Here is a 21,345-nt window from a genome sequence, read left to right on the forward strand (position 1 = left end):
CTGAATTGAACTGTCTCTAGGTCATGGCCCATGAGCTGTTCTCCAGCTTTAGTCTCAGATTCGTTGGATAATAAATGGTGACCAAACACCAGGGAGAAGCTGTATCCTGTTCTCTTGTGGAAGACACTTGCATGAAAGGACAAAGTGCTAATGAACAAATGCTTTCCCAAATACAGAAGATACTTTGTATTGCACAAGTGGGTAATAAAGAAGACATTTTCCCACCAAATACTTATTAACCAGCTGAAAAATTCTGTATCAAGATACTCCAGTTCCAGATACACAGCAAAGAATCCCAATTTTAATATGGAAGAACAATTCCAATTTTAGGTCAAGTAAAAGAAGCCACACAGAAGCATAGAGGATGAGAAGATGGAATTACGAGCCACAGACATGCCAGATTTTTACTAACCAAAACCTGCATTGCATAGTACCTACAGTGAAACCAAAACAACAGCAAATCAAATGTAGAAAGAGAAGCCCTGCCTTGGGACGTTGGAGGAAGAAGATAAATGCAGGACATAAATAACTTGCCACCCCTGCAACTCAAGTGTTTGGCATGCCTCAGTGGGCTTGCGCAATGCGGTACATTGCTTATCTATTGGCAGTAGGAGAATCACGGCTGGTGGTTGGTGAGAGTGTTTATATGTGCACAGCATCAGCTCTTCCAGCTGGGAATTGCCTGGCCAAGTCATTAATTGGAAAATTTGCACATTACTTGGGTAGGTTTTAATAATGTGGGTTGAACCATGTGCCAATGTTTGTAGCTCGTTAGGACATTCAGGCCCTGCCGGCCTGCTTTAGCAATAGGTGTACATCAGAGACTGGTGCAGTGTGTGCCTACAAGCTCCTTAGTTTAGGGAGCTCTCTAAGCTGGTGCATTAACTTAGATCAATCAGTTGTGACTTTTTGTTTATATACAATATGTTTAAAATAGAACAAGTATTGAAGGGTCGCTCACAGGATTTAAGGAGTATTAAAAGGCAAAGGTGCTCATTCCTGGTTACTGTATTACCTTCCCTGAGAAACCTCCAACACTCCTGTCTGGCCTCTGATAAATACCACTTGAGGTCCAGTGGAATATTGGACTCGGTGAAACCTTGTTCTCTGTACAGCAGTTACCTCTCAGAGTTCAGACTGATGTTGCAATGTCTTGTCTGTCTTGTTTTGCATCATATAGTATGTGTTTGTCCTGTGTTTAGTTACATTTGTGGCGTTTGTTCATGTGTCTGTATCAGTGTTACAGAAGCCAAATCCATTAGTAGTAGATAAATAGGGAATATATACAATACTTGAATAATATATAATACTGAAATATATTTAACACTGTCATGTTCTGATAAATATTTTAAACTAACAGATGATAACATCAAGTAGTAAATGTTGACTGAGTTTACCTAACAGCTAGATCTCTCCAATCCACTGATGACTCTCTATTTCCAGCCTCCAGAACTGAGTCTGAGTACACAAAATATAAGTTTTCTATTTCAGACTTTCTTACAAAGGCTCTACAATTGGACACAACTTTAATTCTCTCTGAAGATGCTTCTCTCCTTGTGCTTTAATTGCTTATAACTTTGTTGACTTCCCTTCTAATACACACATCTTCAGCATTTCTTTACAGAATCTTTCTTTTAGGCCTCCTGATTCTCCTCTTGACTGTTCTTCTTGGGCGTTCTAGCTATGAGATGAATTTAATGCTGTTGACTCATACAACTAGCATTCTATTTACTGAAGCAGAGCTTAGTGGCTTGGTGGAGCAACAGAAATTCAGAAGTGCAGCTCTTCCTAAAAAGTATTTACACAGTCCACTCAAGTATCATGCCAATTTTGTTTGGTATTTCAGGAGATGTACTGGAGATTTTGTAAGGTGCAGTAGTGAGAAAGAAACAGCTCCTGAGTGGTGTGTCTGTGCTGAATGACTGACTGGGGAGTTTGTCTGTCCTGCTTGCTCTATAGCACTGGGGCAATGTGCTCTGCTCCCCAGCCCCTGGGATGGCCTGAGAGTACATGGTGTCCCTCCGTCACTGGCAGACCAGAGAAATTACAAACTATAGCTTTGGCCTTGTAGTTCTTCCCTTCCTGGTTTTGGAATAGTCAGATGTCTCCTGACAGAAGGGAAGGCAGGAACAGAATACAGTGGGGTGGGGGGAGGTAATAAAAGAGAACGAAGTGATGGAAAAAAGGGTGATGGCGTGGCTCAGGGTTGCTAAATTCACGTTTTTATTATTAGCAGAACTATTTTGAAAGCAATGAATAGGTCATTGATGTAAAATGATATTGCCAAGCAAGTACCTGAATTGTGCTTGTGGAAAAGGATGGAGAAATCTGAGAGGGTCCTTGTGCAAAAGCCAGGTTTGAGAGCAAGTTGCTGGGTTGGCAGTGAGCTGAAGTCCTAAAGTCTGCAGATAAACTAAGGACGAGGTGGATTACAGGCCTTGGGCATTGAGCAAAGGAAATGTAGGAACATCTTGGTGATAATTCTGTCTTGGAATCCAGAAGTGACTCAGATACAAGAGTCAATAAGTAGAAGTGGAGAGTCTTCAGCTTGCACTGTTTTTTCCTGACCCAACACTATTCTGGCCATCTCTTAGGCCCTCAGCTCAGTATTGTGTTTGACCTACCTTGCTTTTCCTCTCCTTTTCCTTACCTTATATTCAACCAAAAGTCAAAAGCTGTTGGGTTCTCACCTGCTAGTTGTTCTCTTGCTCTATGCAGCTCATTTAAACAAAGACCTGGGCTTGTGCAATACAAGTTTATGGTGCTGTGTTATATTATTTACTTCGCCATAAATTTGATTTTTCCATAAAAATGTTAACAACATTAAGCAGCATTTTTATTTTTGAAGTGTTTTTACCCAGTATCAACATAATGATCTAGTGTCTTGTTACATTCCTCTCTCCAAGGAAGCCATCGCTTTTACTTTACGCAGCGTGACTTACAGAAATGTATTGAATTAAGGTTGCATTGTAAAAATATAATACTATATTCATATAATCCTCTAAAATTCTTCCTGTTTTTCTTGGTTTTCTGTGACATATCCCCTCAAGGGTTCATTGAATAGGGTTAACCAAATAGGTTTGCTCACTCCTGGTGCTAATGGCATAAGCTGATGTATACCCAAGGCCTTATTTGGTAAATAAACTTTTTTGTAGTAAACTCTTCTGGTGAGATGTGTCATCTATGTCAGGCCTGTATGTAGGTTTAAATGGTGTGTCACACTTTTGGAAGGTGTTTCAGCCCTTGGACTGCAGTAGCAGCTGAGACAACCAGTTGGCCAGGAGTGCAGGGGTGAGTGTGCCTGCAGGAAGTACAACAGAAACCCTGCTGCACTCCCGTCTTGCTCTTCTTCTACAGCAGCCTCAAAGGGTGGCTCCACTGCATCTGTGAGCAGGGACTGCAGGGCCTTGTTCCTCTCACATTTTAGCCACTGCTGCATTTATTCCTCATGGAATGTATCTGGTCTATGTGGCTGTGCCTTTGAGTTCATACGTCTTCAAGATCCACCAAAAGGTTTTGTATGTTTCCCAGCCCACAGCCTTACCGTGTCTTAATCTGCATGGTCCAGTCACTCCATTCTGCTTCACTGCTGGGCTAAGGCTTTCTGCATGTGATGATACAGTTCCACATTGTCTCTTCTCCAGCCTGCAGAAGAGCAGGTGAATTTTAGAATTCTGGCATAATTCTTCAGTAGACTGTTTAATGTGTTCTGGCTGGTACTAAATAACCATGCAGGGAAGGTTCTTAGAGGATGGACAGACGTACACACACCCATCCCCCACACCCCAAAAGCAGTAACATTCCTGCCCTGGCCCTGCACACCCCCACACCCCCCCAAAAAAAAAAAAAACACAAAAAAGCAGTAACATTCCTGCCAAATTCAAAATTTTTTCTTTGGAGTTCAAGTTTCTCTTAGATTTTAAGGTGTCCATACTTGTTTTTGCTTCTAGTGAACTCTAGTTCAAATAACTCAAACACATCCGTAGGGAGCCTGTGTCTCTGGAGCCAATGTGAAGAATAAACAAATGTAGGTTTAATTTTCACTTACAGTCAATCTATTGATACATAATACTGTAAACAAAATGGCTACAGTCACAGTTTATTTCACATCTTAGACCCTTTGTATCCTCCAGTGAATATAATTTAAGGTAAATGGCTGTGAAGCAGCTATGAAGAGTTTGGCCTTGCTTTTGGATAACAGATAATTTGATCACTTATTTGGAAACAGAAATATTTTGTATTTGATGTAAAAAGCAGAGTAGGCAGCTGGTGAGGTATATATAATCTTTGATAACAGGAATGGGTATCTGTCAGGGCAAAACCCTCCTCTGACCACACTGATGTCTTCGGTTGTCTTTGTGTCGTACTGATTCCTTGTGCTAAAATTACTTCCTTGTATTCATAGTAGGAGAGCAGAATACATGGAGAAGACACACTGGAGAGTCCTAAAAGAGCAGTTTATCTTTTCTGAAGTGGAATTTATTGGCAGGACTGAAGCTATTGAACCAGTGAAGATACAGCTGACTTAATTTAGTCATACTATTAAACAAATTGTAATTAAATATGAAGATCAAAATATGTTCATAATTTTCTGAAAATGCCATAAGCTTTGTGTTTCTGTGATTTGAGATGTGAAATGATAATAGCTTTAGATGACGTGGGAGTTTTTACATGCAGTACATGAAATACCTGATTGTGAGAAAGACAGATGATGATAGCACTTATATTCTGTAACGGTTCAGCTGAAAAAGCTTACTGTTTGGAGTTGATATTTTAGTTTTTCCAAGTTATAACTGGTCATGGTGTCAATGAGATGTGATAACTGAAGAGCATGAAGACTAAATTAAAGTTCAGTTGGTTTTCTAACTTTTCTTCTTTTTTTGGTTTAACTTGTTGCTTCATTTTTTTCAGTTCTGTATGTTTTGGTTGCAATGCTTTATAATATACCTACCAGTAACTTTGGGGAAGGTGATTGTTGTTTTCATTATTGTACCTTTGAGGGGTTTTTTTTCTTTTGGCAGGATGGGAATATTCCTACTAATCGTTGTTTGCAGGCATCCTGAAAAGCTTAACATGGCAGTTTTGGAGGAGTTTGATGTTCTTTCACAAAATTGATTTTAATATATAGAGTCAGAAAATGACTGGTGAGAGTGCATGGAAAATTTGACCCAAGTACTTAGAAATGGTGTTTCTTGCATATCAACGTAACAACAACTGCCAGGAAAAACTCTGAACTTCCCTTGATTTCAGTTTGGCTGTTCTACAAAATTAATTCATTTTGATAAAAGTCCACTAACTTCGTTACTAACAAATACTTTTTACTTTTTTAGTTAAAATTGTATCAATAAAGCCCACTGCCAATCAATAATGTGACAAAAATAAGGCTACCTTGCTTAATGTGAGGTTTTATAGAAAAACATCCATTTTTATTATGCATAGCTATTTTTATAGCTTTCTTGTGATAATAAATCTATAGGCATAGATCTGGGTTTTTTCCACTGTTGGCATATTGCCCCAAAATGTGAAGGAATGTGCAGTATACACACTCTTCTAGTGCTGTAATGACAGTCTGAATATCTTCCTTTCCTGATCTCACAGCTCTAAGGGGTGTGCTTTTTAAATACAGATACAGGACAAGAGAGTCCCCAAAGCAGCGTGTGGCAGATGCCACCATTCCATTGGTGATGTGCAACATCCATTCACTGACTTGGTTTTCTTCTGGTTCAGGTTTAAGACTTTTTCTGTCTTTAATTTACTTTTAATGAATTGTAGAGGTAATTGCCTTAGTGCACTGGTTGGTAAAGCTCAAGTTGTTGCTTGGGCTCTGCCCTAGTTAAAAAGAGCTAGCATGGAGTAGGGTTTGGCTAATGATGTTGCCAGCTGAGAGACAGAAAATTCAACATGTTCTAGTCCTGTGGTATCTAGGTCTTTTTCCTCCTTCTCCCATCCCCATTAGACTAAAAGTCTTTGTTTTATTTTTCTTCATAGATTGAAATGCTAAGGAAGAAAGTAAAAGAAAAGGAAGTATTTATAATACAGCTTTTAGAAAAAATCTCTTTCTTAGAATGTGAGGTAAGGCATTACCTTTTGTGTTCATATTAATGGGATTATTTTATGAAACCAAATAGAATTTGAAGGAATGTCATCTGATGTTATCTGGATGCATATTTACTATAGGTATTCGCTGGTCTTCATTATGGAAATCAAACTTAGGATACCAATTACATCAGGAATGCAGTCTCAACATCCATGCTGAGTTTCTTAACGTGCAATTTTACAACAGGATTACAATTCCTTTAAGCAGAAGCTTCTGAATGAAACTTTATTTTCTCAGTAAATACGTTTACATTATTTCTTGTGGGGATAAGCCAATGTGCAATTTTCTTTCCTTGTTTAATTAACATAGTTTAAATAAAATAGCCTGATGAAAATTACTGTTTTCCAGAATAAAGAATTACAAGACAAATTAGACTACTTAATGGAAAACCAACCAAAGAACAATGTAGAAACCAGAGATACTGGTGTAGGATGTGATCTTCCATACAGGTATTTACTTTACTTTTTCTGCTTGTTCATGGGAAAGATCTTCATGATGTGCTGTATTAATAAACCATTGTGCTAATAAATTGTGAGAGTGGATTGTGGAGTTGTGCAAAATTTTCCTAAGTGTAAAGGAGCACATCTACTAAGTGTAGTGTACTTCAGTGACTTATGGAGTGGGATTTTTGTGTTTTTAAAGAAACAAACATATTGCAAGCCCTTGAGGAGTACTTATTTATAGTAACATGATGAAAGCAGGGAGTAAAGCTAGAGTCCAGAGATCTGACTTTGTGAAATATGGGGAATACTGATGAAATGTGTCTGCTGGCAGTGAAACAGAAGACAATGGACAACTCTACCCCGAGGCTGGTTAATGCTGGCTTCATGCATGCTTTATTATTTGTGTTCTGGGAGATGCATCCAGGGCTGTTTTCAAGGGCTGGTAACACCAACAGTAATAGTTTAGGCCTGCAGCAATTTCTGGAGATAGCTTAGCCCTAGGTACAAGATTGCCAGGTAAATAGTGTGGTAACACTAACCACTTCTGTGCTGGAATAGTTGTCTCTTACCTGTGGTGGCCAGTGGCTCTGCAGCCTGGCTTTGTAAAGATCCAGGTATGGTGCCTCCCCTTTCTCTGCCCTGAACACTGCAGCAGGGCTGCACTGAGCCCTGGGGAGCCAGGCTGTGGATGGCACTTGAATCTTCCTTCTGCCCTGGCAAGTCACCACAGAGAAGGGCAAAACAGAAAACAAAACAGTAAGATAAGAAGGACCCTTGCACATTAATTTTACTACCAACGAGTAAACTTGTTCATCTTAACTGACCTGCATATTGATTCATGTAGCTTGAGGAATGCACATTAGCATGAGAAATCAGCAAGCTGCCTTCCAAACTAAGATTTCCTTCCCAGTTTCAAAACACACTCATTTCAGTGCTCAGCCTAGATCATGTTTTAACAGCATGAGCTTGAAACCTCAAACCCCGTGTTCAGATTTTATGGAATTACTCTCCACAGTTAATTGTGATCTCAAAAGTAAGAGTGCTGTCTTTATTGTGGGAGATCCTTAGTTCTAGTAGCTGTACTGTTGGACATCCCAGTATGAGCTCCAGCAGATGCCTGCATGTAAACTTGTATTTGCCACATTTTATCCAATATTCTTTGTGACATTATAGAAAAGAAATATGACACGTACCAAGTACACTGAATAGTTTAATTTTAGCCTGTCAGTAGCAAGGCACAAGTTCATTGCTGTGGCATTTCCAGCCCAGCTGTGTCTGTCTGATACTCTGACATTAACTATGTAAGCTTTTTCTTGTCTCCTTAACAGTACAAGTACTGAGAACAGAAGATCTCCTGAAAGTGCAAGGCCGGTGAGGACATACACCCCGTTCAAGAGAGTGTTGGAATTCAGCACAAAGAACAGTACATCTTGAGCATTCAAGTCAACATGCTTTCTAAATATGAGCAAACATATTGCGCCTTTGCAGCTTGATTAGATAATTTTTTATCAAGTTCTAGAGAAGAACAGCAGCATGGAGTCTTGCTAAATTTATCCTGAAAGCAGCTTTTTAGTAACTTCCTATCTGGAGTTGCTACTGGCATTCACTGTGAGGGGGGATACAGAAGAGGCGGGGTGAGCAAAACAGCAGTCAGTGCTGCTGCTTTAGAAGCTGTCTAGTGCAATGTTCCATTTCAAACGCCTGTAAGGAAGGAGTTGTATAGCTGTACAGTTTTCCTTCAGTTGTGTTGTAATTCTGTGTAATGAAGCTCTAATATATTTTATTATCAATACTACTAGAAGCAGCATCTGAAACCGTGCTGGCAGAGGGCATTAGTCAGTCATGGAGACTGACATAATGGAGGGCTCTGTTCTCCTGGAAGAAGTTCGCTTGTAGCAGCACTCCTGCTGGGCTGGGGGAGAGATGCAACTCAGCTGTTTCAAACAGTTTCCTCAGTGCATGCAGCTGGATGTGGTGCTTGATACTCAAAAGAGTTAGCAACGGAGCAGAATAGAATGGATTTTGCTTTGTTGGACTGACACACTGGCTTGCACTCCCTCAGTCATGGGCTAAAGTGACTGTTGGTGATACACTGAACAAGAATTGTGTAGGAAAATCCCTGTCACTTTTTAAAATTTTCTATTAGAGGAAGAATTTAATGACGTTTTTAGCCTGCTGCAATTCTTACAGCAATAGCAAACCTGAGTCAGGAGTTTGAGGCTTTGGTTTTTTGGTGGGTGCTTTGTTTGTGGTTTGGTCTTTTTTTCCCAAAGCACTTAAAATCTTATCCTTGGTTTTGAAGCACCAGCTGGAAAGAGTGAATCTAACACTGAGCTTAGTTAAATATATAACTAGGGTATATTTTTTCACAACTTGTTTTCATCTCCCAATCTTAGTGAGCAAAAATTAATTAGGAATATTTTCTTGTAGTTCTATTAACATAGAACCTTTTCTGTTACAGTAACTGCTGTAGAAAACCAAGAACTTATGTTTTTTATGATTAACATTGTCCTTGCACTGAATGTCAATCCCAGGAGGTACTCACCTTGCCACAGAGCTTCACAAAGTGGTTGCTTTTACCTCCAGTCCAATGCAAATTCTTAAACTCAGTACTGTCTGTTCAAATGAAGTATACTTAGTAGAGCTGTAAGTAAAACAATACTGACCTCATGATCTGGATCTTATACATGCATTATTTCATGGGTTTCTGAATTTGTTAGAGAGCTTCTGTTTATTCTGTAGCTGCACTGCTTAACTAGTAAATAAAGAAGCCTGTTCTGATGTGGTACAGGTATCTGTATTATATCTGGATATAATCAAAGCATATACAAAACAAAAGGGGAAGTGCAAACTTCAGCTTCTGTGCTCAGATCACTCTCTGTTTGCACATAAGCTGTTCTTTTTCTTGTGATCTGTTCAACTCCTGAGAACTTAAAATGGCCATTTTTGTAAAAGGTCAAAGAAAATATTATGGATTGTGTTATTATTAGGATGATGATGATGATAATATGCAATATCCAACAAATAATTGCAGTCAAAGCCACTAACAAGAAGGTAAATTATCTACTGTATGAAGGAAGCTTGAAATCTTTACTGGTATAGTGATAGAGAAGTTGCAAATGTTAACAGCTGCTCAGTTTCTCTTAGATGGTAATTAAAAAAATGCATCACCCTAACAGCTCTAAAAGGAAACTCTGTTTACCTTGCATGTGATAAAGGAGTGCAAAAGATCTCATAGCTATCAACAGGGGCACAGGAAACCCTCCAGCTGTCACTTTAGTAAACTTGCATAATGCCATCCATAGGTTTGCTTCAACTGCTTCTCCAGAGAAGAGGTGCAGAGCTTCACGAGTGGTACAGAGCCTGAAGAGAAGGTCCCTGCGAGTGAAGTCTGCTCCCTATAGAAACAGTCTCAGCCCACACACACACTCATGATGTAAAGCAGAGAACTGTCTTGTAGCTGAATACCAAAGACATGGAAGCAGCTGACGTGTGTCAGCCTTGCATAGAGCATTTCTGATTGAATGAACTTTTGATGCTTGAGTGAATTTGGGAGACCGAGTTTGCTGAACGAAGTTCCCAAATAACAGTTAATTTGGTCGTTAACTAAATGAATTATGGTTATGAACGACTTAAGAACCTGAAGTGAAGCTCTAAATGAGAAATCATTTAAACTGGAAGTGTCTGTTGAACCCAACAGGTGATGGGGTAACAACCCAGCTCGGTGTCGGACAAGCCTTGCACTTGTGTAATCCTGTCTCCCTCTGGTGGCTGATCCCCCGCGTGTTCGGACAGGACCTGAAGCTGGAGAGCCACTGAACACTAATCCCAGCTGCCCGTATTCACGGCAGTTAAGGATGCAGCTTTAGTTCATTACATAATGCCTTTTAGCATTCTTTTGTACCCAACCAGTCCCTCTGTGTTTCAGGAATTTGATAGCGAAGCTTAAGATGAATGCATGAAGGTGGTATTTGTGGATAAATGGAAACGCATGTTGTTGTAAAAGGCATTAAGTGGTAAGTAAAAATACTTTACCCCTCTGGTTTTAGCCAAAATTCAGAAAACAGAACCTGATGGGGTGCTTAAAGGTATGAGAGGGCAGGATGAAGTATCAAAATGCTTCAAACTTCCAAAGGAAGTTCATTTTACTTTTAATACACTCCTGAGGATCTCCTGTGAATATGCTGTGAGCTGTTTTAACTCTGAGACTTCCAATATGATGATCATCTGCTCAAGGCTTTGCCAGGACTGCAGCACTGTAAAGGTTTTCTGTGTAAATTCTATCTTAACTATACGATGAGATGATACTTGTTTTCTAAACCAAATAACGTGCTATATTTGAAGAGCATTTTGACATGCAGTGAGCTGGATGACCACCATTTGATTGGACTATTGGTCTAAATTTGCTAACTGTGAAGAACAGGAGAGGAACAGGATTTGTAGAATTGTGTTGTATGAAGGGGTAGAGCTTTCCAGTTGAATCAGAAGCAATGTAAATTAGCATAGATAATAACAAATCTGACTGAAAAGCCTAACACTTTGGTATAAATTTTGGCAATTTAAGATTGGGTTTATTAGTACTGTAACATTAGAAACTAGTAAAATTTCTTTAACATCAGTAAAAGCCATATAGATAGGTTCCAGAAAGTGCATTAAATATAAGTCAATTGTATGACTACATTTGTACCATGGTAAGTATTCTTTTGTGATTTATTCCAGATACTCTGGAAAGTGTTTTGGGATACAGTTTTCATATATGCTGTATAAGTAATGCAGTTACATTGTATGCTTTTAATACAGCCTGTACGTAGGACTTGAAAAGGATAAATTGCAATAAATACTGTATTTAAACTTTCTATTCTGTTGTGCCAACATTCATTTAGAAATAAACTTACCTTAAACCTTGAAAACTCTTGCTCTACATAATCTTTGTTTGTTCAAAACATGAATGCACAAGCGGTTCCTCCGGTGCCTTGATGTTCTTGTCAGTGTTTCCTTTGGCAGACTTGCTCTTGAGAACAGGAAGACACTCCCTGGCTGAAGACTGAAGCCAAGTAACAAAAGTAGATGAACTCTTTCATGAAATAAAGAACTATTGACTTAAAAAGGATAAACAAGAACTGGGCAGCACAGCTCTTGCAAAAAAAACCCCAACAATTCAGGCTCCCGCAGATAACATCTGAATTCATCTGGGATGGTGCTCTGCAGGCTCCAGCATGACGAGGTTGGGATGAGCATGGCCCATCTTTTCTTACACTTTATATCCACTAACTGATAATAAGACATCTATCTTTAAGATTGTCACAATGAAACAATCTACATGTCAAATAAGGAGGGGTCATCCAAACATGACAATCGTGGCGTTACTGGTTTGCAATGCTCAGCTTAAGGATGTGAAAGCTTTTACCTGAGTAATGCTTTTCTGTCTACGTGTACTCAGTACAGATTGCCAAAAGGGCCTCATAAAATCTTCCTGGGATCAGCAGTGCTCCATGCTGGACCTACAACACAGGATTCTGGGAGCTGGATACTAGCGCTGTTTGGAGCGGCTTTAAATCCTTGTTTTGGCATCTGGGGACTTAAGATGTGGACAGATGAGCAAATAGGTAAGCAGTAAGTTCTCTCCACATTAAGTTTGTAGCTCTATACAGGAATCCCCTGCTCCACAGAACAGAGACATAGTTTCATTCCACTTACATGTCATTTCATTCCCACTCAGCACCTGGGGCGGTTGGCATAGGTAAAGGAAGAGATGTGCTTAAGAGATCTGAGGAGTTAAGACCTTTCCAGCACTACCAAGCCCTAGAACATGGGACAAATACAGGAAAACAAGGTGATAGCAGCCATCTGCAACTTAAGGTATGTGACAGCTGTCAAAACCAGCCCTGGTGGATTGAAGAGAAGCTAACAGCTGTGAGGTTACAACATTGGGTAACGGTGTGTGTGGTACATAGGCATAATACAGTGGTCTGATGTATGTAAAATGCTGTGTTGATAGGTGTAAGCATATATAGGGTTGCTTTTAAACTGTTCAGGGCTTTTTTAGAGAAATAAGGTTAAAGGGGGAGTAGTTTTCTTTAAGGAAAATAAAGATCCTACAAAGGGGCATCATGCTGATTAAACCTGTGGGGTTTTTAAAAAAAGAAATGACTAATTTTAATTCTAATATTCATATTACTTTTTCTGTAATTTTGTGGGTTTATTTGGTACATCTAGATTGATTCCTCTTCTCCTGCCTCTCTGTATTTCCACCTAGGAGCAGAGAAATTAAATGCAGGTGTGTTTTCCCCCTCAAAACCTACTTTCTGAAGTCTCTTTTGCCCCTTTTTCTAGTGAAAACAAGTAAGATTTTAGAACACTGAAAAAAGGGGGGAAAGGACAATAGAAATGATAGTTTTTACAGAAAAAGACATAGTTTTAATACCAATTTTGGGCAGACTTGGCTATTTCTGACAGGAAATTTTACACCTGGAAAAATTCAGCCAGTTCCACTTCATGGCCATTGCCTCCAAAATATCATGTGACAAGAATACTTTAGCTTAGTCATAACCAGCACTGATAAAACAGAAATACTAAAAATTTACTCAAATCTGTGTTGCAATGTTCCTTTTAATTAGTGTAATCTATTAAGAGAGGGAAAAAAAGTATGCTAGAATAAGTTACTTAGTTATTTGGATGTCTTTCTTTTTAGCTATACTATATAGGAAGGTGAATGTTCCTGGCTCACACCTTGTTTTGTGTTGGTTTATTCCTTTTTGTTAGTAGACCTGATTTTCTTCTTCTCATTCTAATGATTCAGTTTTCTTGGAGGAATAATGCTAAATTGCATAGTAGTTCCAGCCATGCTATTGCAGAAGAAATTCTGTTTAACTCTACGTATCTCGTGACAGAAAACAGACTGACTGAAAAATGTATCTAATAATAGCTCTTGAGATAACATCCTAAGTGAGGAACAGAGGAGAGCCTGGTATGTAAGGCATAAAATCCAGTTTTGTTATATACTTGGCTTAAATGATTAGTCAAAATACTCAAGGAAGTGATACAAAATAAAGCCTCTAGTCAAAAAGGCCAAGCATGCTATGAGAAAACAATAAAAATATTACTGTGCACAGCAAATACTGACAGTGTACCAGTCTCCCAAGAGAAGCAAAGACTAAACTCACAGTAGGAATTGCTGGATGATGATTCCTTGTGTTCAGTATGTGGCTAGTGAGGATTTTCCTACATACCTGTACTTTGCCTCAGGAAGCAATGCCTGAGGGGTGTGATTTTCCTCAGACCCACAAGTGCTCCATACCTACCCCTTCACTGAGAAAACTTAAATCTGTATTTTCCTTCTTCACATTTGTATCTCAAATGATGCTGCCTAGACTGCATCGTGTCTAGGTGCCACCCATGTCTCCATAAACAAGAATATGTCTGTCCCAGCACCATCCACACTTTGGCTAATTGTTCATCATTCTGGAACTGTGTGCCACCTGTAAACTGACTGTAGCATTCATACATAACAGCCCCAAACTGTAAGGATGAACAGTGTTCCTTCCCAACGATAGAGAGCTGGTGAATGGTATTTCAAGTGGGGCTACAGAATGAACAGTGGTGATTCCCAGCAGTCATGTTATTAGGCCTTTATTCTCATTTTTTGCTCTATTTGTCTGTATTTATGAGTTTAGCAGAAAGCTGAAACCCACTGTAAATACCAGCATTACTTTTCTGTGTAAGTGATAATACGATTTGAACTGAGATGAACCACAGTGACCTAAGTGAAGAGTAGTAGTCTCATGAGATTGTTCATCCTTAGGTCCACCTTCCACGTGCCAGGCCTTCCCACCTTCTCCAGCCTGCACAGGAAGAGGAGGCTGAAAAGCAAGACAAGTGTCTTTCTGGCAAGACACAGAAATTTCACATAGACGGCCTAACCTAAGCCAGCACTACAGCAGCAGCAATACACAGAACTTGTTTCTTAGAACAGTGGGTCACCTCCTGGTGAGAGAAACTCCTGGTGCTCTCTCCTTCCCTGAGCTCTTCAGGGAAACTCCCTCAGGGCTTTTCCATGAGAGATGTTCCAGGTTGTGCTGGGTAACACACAGTGAAACCGTCTCTTCAGCTGGTTGCTTGACTTGGCTTTTCTCTCCCCAGTCACAGTCATTTTTCCCACGGGTAGCTGCCCACCTGAGTGATCCTGTTTCCCCTGGCCCTGGGTCTTCACTCACGTTCCAGCTGAGTAAACAAAGGGGGAGCGGACATTTTAAAGCCTCCGGGCCCCTGGGGTGGGCCCTCTACTCCCGGAACACAGCGGTTCTAACAGCCTCTGACAAAGATGCCTCTTCACTGTTACTTGGACCACGCAACCCCCACCGGGATCAGCTTTCAAGGGCTGACATCTGCCGCCTGACAACCACCCTTCAGCCAGCGACAGGGCGTGTGGCTGCTGGGCCGAGCGGGCAGGGAGAAACGGCGCACGCCCGCAGCCCGGCACTACAGCCCAGCCCGCGTTTCTGCGAGCAGGCTCTGCCCCGTGCTCTGGAAGCAAGCGCCGTGCCAGGAAAACTACGGCACATCTCTGGAAAGGAAACCCCGGTCCCAGGGAGCCACCGGCGCTGTGCCGAACGCGGCTCCAAGGCGGGGCAGCAGCGCGGCTGCCGTCAGGGAGGCACCGAGGCCAGGCACGCCTCACCGCGCGCTCCTCCCGCCCTACGCCAGGGCTGCTCGACTCACAGAACTCATGCCTGACGCCACCTTCGAGGTGTGTGAACGCACCGCGCCAGCCCCGTGGAGCCCAGCGCGCGGGCGGGGCGGCCGGCCCGGCTCCCCCCTCCCCTCACGGGGCGGGCTCTTCCGCCCTTCGCGGGCCGCCCCGAGGGGCGGGGGCGGTGCCGATCGCCTCACACTCGTGTCGGCCTTCGCGCTCCGACCAAGTCGGGCTCTGCCGCCTTGCCGTCGTTTCCGGTAAGATGGCGGCCTGCAGGCAGCTGCGGAAGCGGCACCGGAGCCAGGCGGCCGCCCCGGTGACAGGCGGCGCGGGGCGGCATGGCGGCGGCGGCGGGCGGCGGCAGCCTGAGGGGCCGCAGCCTGCCCGAGCTGCGGGAGATGCTGAAGAGACAGGAGCGGCTGCTGGCTGACCGGTGAGGAGAAGCGGGGCGCGGGCGCCCGGGAGCGGGCCAGGCCTCCCGCGGCTTTGCCCGACCTCTCCTTCCTGTTTAACCCCTTTCGGGGCCGGCGGGGGCTTCCCGCTTCGGCCGCAGCAGCAGCGGCGCTGTCCGGAGCCGTGCGGCTGCCGCCGCTTCCCTGCCGCCGCCTCGGGCCGCGCAGCCCCTGCCCGCCCGGGCCGCCAGCGTCGCAGCCGGGGGCAGCCGCGGCCCGTGCCCCCGCGTGGTTTCACAGGCGGCTGCGCGGCCGTTTCTGGGCGCACGGGCAGAAGAACCCGCTCGGCTCTGCCGGCGGCCTGTCTGAAAGCTGCTCAGAGCAGCACAAACCCCGTGCGGGGTGTTCTGTCGCGGTGTGCCTGAGGCGGCGAGGGCTCGGCCTGGTACCGCCGCCGGCGTAGCTGGTGTGTCAGTAGGGAACCGAATGCCGGAGTCAGAGACCCGGCGCGTTAGCTGCTACACCAGCCCGGCCCTGTGCCATCAGGCTGAACCGGCAGTGTTTGTACCCGGTAAGATAACCTTTGTTTTGTCCTAGGAAGTTCACTGCTAGGCTTCCAGATAAGGGCAAGAAGATCTCAGACTGTGTTGAAAAGCTGAGGCTTGCCATTTTGCAAGAGGAAGAACTGGCAAGGACGACTGAGCTGTTATCTGCTGTGAGGTTGGAGTTTCAGGTGAAACAGGAGGAGATTAATACAGCCAAACAGCAAGCTGCCCTAAACAGGGACACACCAGACCAGGGAGATTCTGCGGGCTCTAATGAGAAAGCTGACATTGAAGCAGTTCCTGAGGCAGAATGTGTTGCCACAAATACAGCCTTGGAAAATCAAAGGACTCAGAGGAAAAACGATAAAGTAGAGACTGTTACTAAAGCTCAAAATACTTTTCATGATGTGACCTCCAAGCCAGCCACAAGCAGTCATCTGAAAAATGATCAGCAGGTATCTGGGAGCGATGCAAAGGATGGCACAGCAAGTACAGCTGCTTTAGACAACAGTAAAGACACATTGGTTGATGCCTTTCAAAAAGTCACCCTTGTAGATGGGGATAGTGAAAAAGTACTGGGGAAAAAACAGGATGTGGCTAACCATAAGGGCAATATCTTTGGAAGCCTGTGCCCCAAGACACCACATTATATTGAAGTTCTGGAGTCCAGAGCCAAGAATCCAGTCATAAGAAAGCCCAAATTCAAAACAAATGTGTAAGTATTACAAAAACCTTTTGTGAAATAATTCACTTGTATAAAGTTGGAAATAGTGGAGAACAAGCATGATGTGAGGACTAAAGAGGTTTAAAGTCATGTGACATCTGAGGTTAATATATTAAAGTGCCACAGAATCTCAGTACTGAGCAGTGGTCTAATCCAACCCGTTTGAGGCAGTTGTCATGAATCTTCATAGAGTTTCATAGCTTAAGCTACAAAACTATCAAACAATTGGTGAAACTTTCTTGTGGACTGATTCTAGAACTTTGCCTGTGACTCCCAAAGCATTGCTGTTTCAGGTTTGCTAACTAATTGTCATACCTTTTCTGTTCACTGTGAGGAGTAACTTGAGATGCCCTCTGTGCAGAGAAATCTCTTTAGCTTTTCTCAAGTGCTAGTTATATGTTTTAATTCATTTATGGTGTCATAACACTTCAGAATTCAACTCTTACCTACTGGAAATAACACAGTTTGAAACTGAAGTTGTTCAACCTCGTGCTGCAAATCTGAGTCATAACTTTTATCTTATATCTGTTCCAGATTGTCAGGAGAGCAAAGTGGATCATCACGTGGATCCTCACCCAGTCAGTCCCCTGGGGGGGTTGGCTCTGCAGTTACCCCTGAAGAAAGACGACTTAGGGATAAGAAACACCTGAATGACATCACAGCGGCTCGGCAGCCACCCCTTCACCACTCCCCTGCTAAGCTGCTGTCCATAGAGGAATCCATAGCGATCCAGGTGCAGCAAAAAGAAGCTTATGAGGTATGAACTTCAGATTCCTCTGGAAAGCGATTGTGTAATTGGGATTGCTCCTAAACCAAGAAAGCATCAGTTCATCCTGATGGAGATGGAGGGCCTTTGAAGAAAGGCGCTTTTTTTCTTGCATTTGAGTCTGTTAATGATATAATTAATGTATTCATCCCTTCTGAAACTGTTTTCCTGCATTAGACAAAATCTAAGGTCATACTTTTGAGTGTTGGTGTGCTAACCTTATTGTGCCCACTTCTCCTCCAACTAGAAATTTAAATGCATACCTTGCCTACCAGTCTTTGAGGCGTTTTTGGCCCTTGCACAAATGAAGGCCTGGCAGTATTTGTTATTCTTAATGGTATTCTTAATGTGGGTATCTGCATTAGCTTTTATTTATGCTGTGCCTAAGAAGTCCAGGTTCTGGGGCTCTCCAAATTCTGCTGAGATGAATTCTGATTTGTGACTTCCCAGGCGGTACCGAGCTAATGTTTAAAGTAGTGTTGCAAAAAAGTGTTTGCTGCTTGCTGCTTACTGCTTTAGAAACACTTGCTAGTTTAGTCATCTTGGCACTTTAGGGAGGGAATTAATTTGGAAAACGGGGCATATTTGTTGTGGAGGTTGCTGAATGCCAAGCATTGCTATTGCTGTGTGCTTACTGTGCACAGCTGCTCTCTTATGTGGACAGATTTTGCTCTGTTAAAGCTGTCATTGGGCTCTCACAGGTGAGCACTGCCACACAGGCAATTCCAGCCTTTATGGAAAGGTCTTCAGATATTAATGGCACACTTCAATCCTGTATTATTATTCCATGTGTGTGAAAAGAAACCTGAACGTGCTTTGCTAGTTACTAAAACTTCTAATTGCTCTGGAATTACTATTATAACTCTTATGTCAAGTTTATACTTTATTATATTAAGGTTTTTGTAACCAGGATAAAGATGGCAAATGAACGTTTGTTTCTAACTTGTGTCTTTCCCTTTTCCTTTTATGTAGGCAATGCAGGCCAAGCTTGCAGCACAGAAGCTTGCAGAGAGGTTGAACATAAAGATGCTCCGATTTGAACCGGAGGGGGAGGCCTCAATGCAGTACAGAGAAGTGAGAGATGAAGATTATTTTTCAGCAGAGGATTGACTTCAAGAAGGGATGGATATCTGAGGAGGAGCCACGTAACTGATCTTTATGCAGTATTAGTTAAAAACCCGGCCCTGGATATGGAGAATGTTTCATCTAGTCAGTTTATAGCGTTACAGCTATGGTAAGGGTTTAGTATAAACATCATGAACACAAGTGTTGCTCAGTGGTAACCCCAGTGTTATTTGGGGACTGCTTTTTGAGCACTTGGGGCAGTTGATCCTTGTGGAAAGCCCCGTGGTTTTCAGCTACAGCAAGGTGAGCTCTCTAATCCACTCTTGCAGGCTGTGAGGAGTTACCTACCAGAGGAGGGTTCTACTGTGCAGAAATGTGATTGCAGAGGGCATAAAGTAAACTAAGGTGCCTGTGAGCTGCTCACTGGTATGAAAGCTCTTGCCTTGTAGAAATGTGAGATGCTTTTATCTATTTAAGTTTATCTAGCTTTTACCATGTGGTGAAAGTACATGCCTGGAGAGCTGCAATAAATATGTGATAGTCAGGCTGCAAGTTAGCTTCTTATCACATAAGAAATAATTTGTTTCTGTGCCCACACCTTAAAATAACACTTTCTGCCCTTATCTTGTAAATAGGTTAAGTAACTCAGATCCTGCTGTTTAATTTTTGGCAATTGCTGCAAAGCACATCAAGAGATCAAGTCAGTCTGAAGACTTCTAATATTTTTATTAAAGGTCTTGGTGTCTTTCCATATTTTTGTACAATGCTTTCACACTTTGGAATACTATTTTTTCATAGTCTGATATTGTAAATTAAGAGATCCACCCTCTGGTTTTCTTGGAGAAAATGTTCTGTGTATTTTGCAGTTTTAGCTGTTCTTTGAAGAAAAAAAAAATCTCAACAATAATATTTTCTGTCTTTTAATGTAAGTTTTGAAAGATAAAGATCCCACTGATAGGATAATCCAGCCCTGGTATGACTTTAGTTGTAAGAAACAAACCTCAGAGATTCCTTTGTCATTCAGAAAGCTTCACAATACCATCTAGAACTGGGGTGCCACACAGCACTGTGCTAGCAGGCAGTAACTCTCCCAAATGCTCCACAGGCTGTCCCTGTGGCACAGTCCATATCCTGACAGTGCAGCTGGACTGGTGGAGCTGCTAAGCTAGTATGTGGTATTTTATTAGCTCATCTGTTGCTCAGCTGCAATGCCTTTTTCTGTGCCCTTTCCTCTCCCAGGTTTCTTCTCTCACTGTCCATTGGTTTCTCCTCAGCTGTCTGCTCTAACATTCTCCTCATAAGCCTTACCTCCTGTCCCTAAAGCAAATTCACATTCTGCATCCCTGCACAACCCATTCCCTTTTGTATGACACATCACTCCCTGTATCTGCATTTCACTTCTGTCACAAGTCACTCATCCTCCTGCTGTTGCTGTCTTCTCTTGCATTCTCTAACACCCTTTTAATACCAGCTGTGCACCTGGGCACCCTCTCCATACCTCAGCCACTTCAGTATCTTGCAGAGACCTGAATGTATTTTTGCTGCAGCTGCACTCCTACTGAGGCTTTCCTTTCTTACCTCCGATTTTTGTTTCAGACTGCACAGCTGTTTACCACTTCCAGGCCCTATAGCCTCCTTTTTACCACTTTGCCCTGCCTTTTTTCCCCATCTTTAGTTTGTGCTCCTGCATCATCCTCCCAGCTTTTCGCCATCCCTTGTCTCTGTCAGCATTATTTTTGGCACCCTTTCAGTCATTTGCATTCCTCCCTCAGCATCCATGTTATATGGATATGTATCCCTCAGTTATATGTGTTTCTGCCCTCAGCACCTTCTTTCACCACGTGGCTCTGGCTCTATGGGTCGGCTGAGTGTTGCTCTCTTGTGGGTGCAGTTCATCCCTTGGATCACCACTGTCCAATGCTGTCACCTGCTTGTCTGGTTGGGTCTTGTCATCAGGTCTCCCATTACATCAGTCTGTTGTTGTGTTTAAGGACAAGAGGCCTCAGAAGAAGGCTTTTCCTTTGCTGCCACGTGAAGCCTGCTTTGCACCTCTCCCCCTGGTGAGGGCATTGCCTTTGTCCCTGTACCAACTGTGCTGTTACGATGTTTAAAGGGTTTTTTTAAACTTTTGTATGCTAAAGCAATTTACACAAAGCTACACAGCCAAGACTCTTCTAGATTACCCAAATCTAGTTCAGTAGTCAGTGGCCTGCCGACCACTCCTACATGAACTAAAATTAGCCCCTTTCTTTGTGCTTCTAAGGCTTACTTTTGCTCTCTGAACTTTGTGAAGCAGAGGCAGTTTTCTTGACCTGAACTGTGATAGCATTCAGCATGTTGGGACTTCTCCAGAGTGGATCCCCTGAAAGGGTGAGCTTTGCCTTTAAGGAAGCACACTCCTAATTACTGTAGCCACAGGTGAAACACATTACACATTTGTTAGACAATTAGCTGCTGTTCAGCACAGTGCTGGGGGAGCCTTGTGGAGGAGAGTGTTGTGTGAACACAAACCCAAGCTGAAGGTAGGATTTTTAAAGTTCTTGTTAAAGGGTTTGTGCTACTGCAAAATGTGGAAACTTTCATGGGGGCTTGTTGGTCATAACTCCTCAGCTCAGGTATGT

At 42.5% G+C, this 21,345-nt stretch overlaps 2 protein-coding genes and 1 long non-coding RNA gene across 3 annotated transcripts in view; 2 read left to right on the top strand and 1 right to left on the bottom strand.

Annotated features, from left to right (window-relative positions):
• Positions 1–7,974, top strand: part of MYZAP (myocardial zonula adherens protein) — a gene marked incomplete at both ends in the record, with an annotated part of 41,695 nt that extends 33,721 nt beyond the window's left edge. The window contains 3 exons of the mRNA XM_084267878.1: positions 5,989–6,072; positions 6,446–6,546; positions 7,869–7,974. Of these exons, the coding sequence (XP_084124004.1) occupies positions 5,989–6,072; positions 6,446–6,546; positions 7,869–7,974 (291 nt within the window). The remainder of the gene's footprint in view (positions 1–5,988; positions 6,073–6,445; positions 6,547–7,868) is intronic.
• LOC311194676 lies at positions 7,222–11,528 on the bottom strand. The gene is made up of 3 exons (XR_014617459.1): positions 11,436–11,528; positions 9,086–9,184; positions 7,222–7,248 (listed from the first exon to the last, which is right to left on the bottom strand). It is a non-coding gene; the product is annotated as an uncharacterized lncRNA (long non-coding RNA).
• Positions 11,529–15,570: 4,042 nt separating this feature from the next.
• On the top strand, positions 15,571–18,769 carry POLR2M (RNA polymerase II subunit M; the record flags this gene model as incomplete). Its single annotated transcript, XM_084267879.1, has 4 exons — positions 15,571–15,665; positions 16,222–16,884; positions 17,428–17,650; positions 18,632–18,769. The coding sequence occupies 4 exons, from the start codon at positions 15,571–15,573 to the stop codon at positions 18,767–18,769; spliced, it is 1,119 nt and encodes a 372-aa protein (XP_084124005.1).
• Positions 18,770–21,345: the final 2,576 nt, after the last annotated feature.

The sequence above is a fragment of the Gallinula chloropus genome, assembly GCF_964237585.1.
Source record: "Gallinula chloropus genome assembly, chromosome: 9".
Classification (NCBI taxonomy): domain Eukaryota; kingdom Metazoa; phylum Chordata; class Aves; order Gruiformes; family Rallidae; genus Gallinula; species Gallinula chloropus.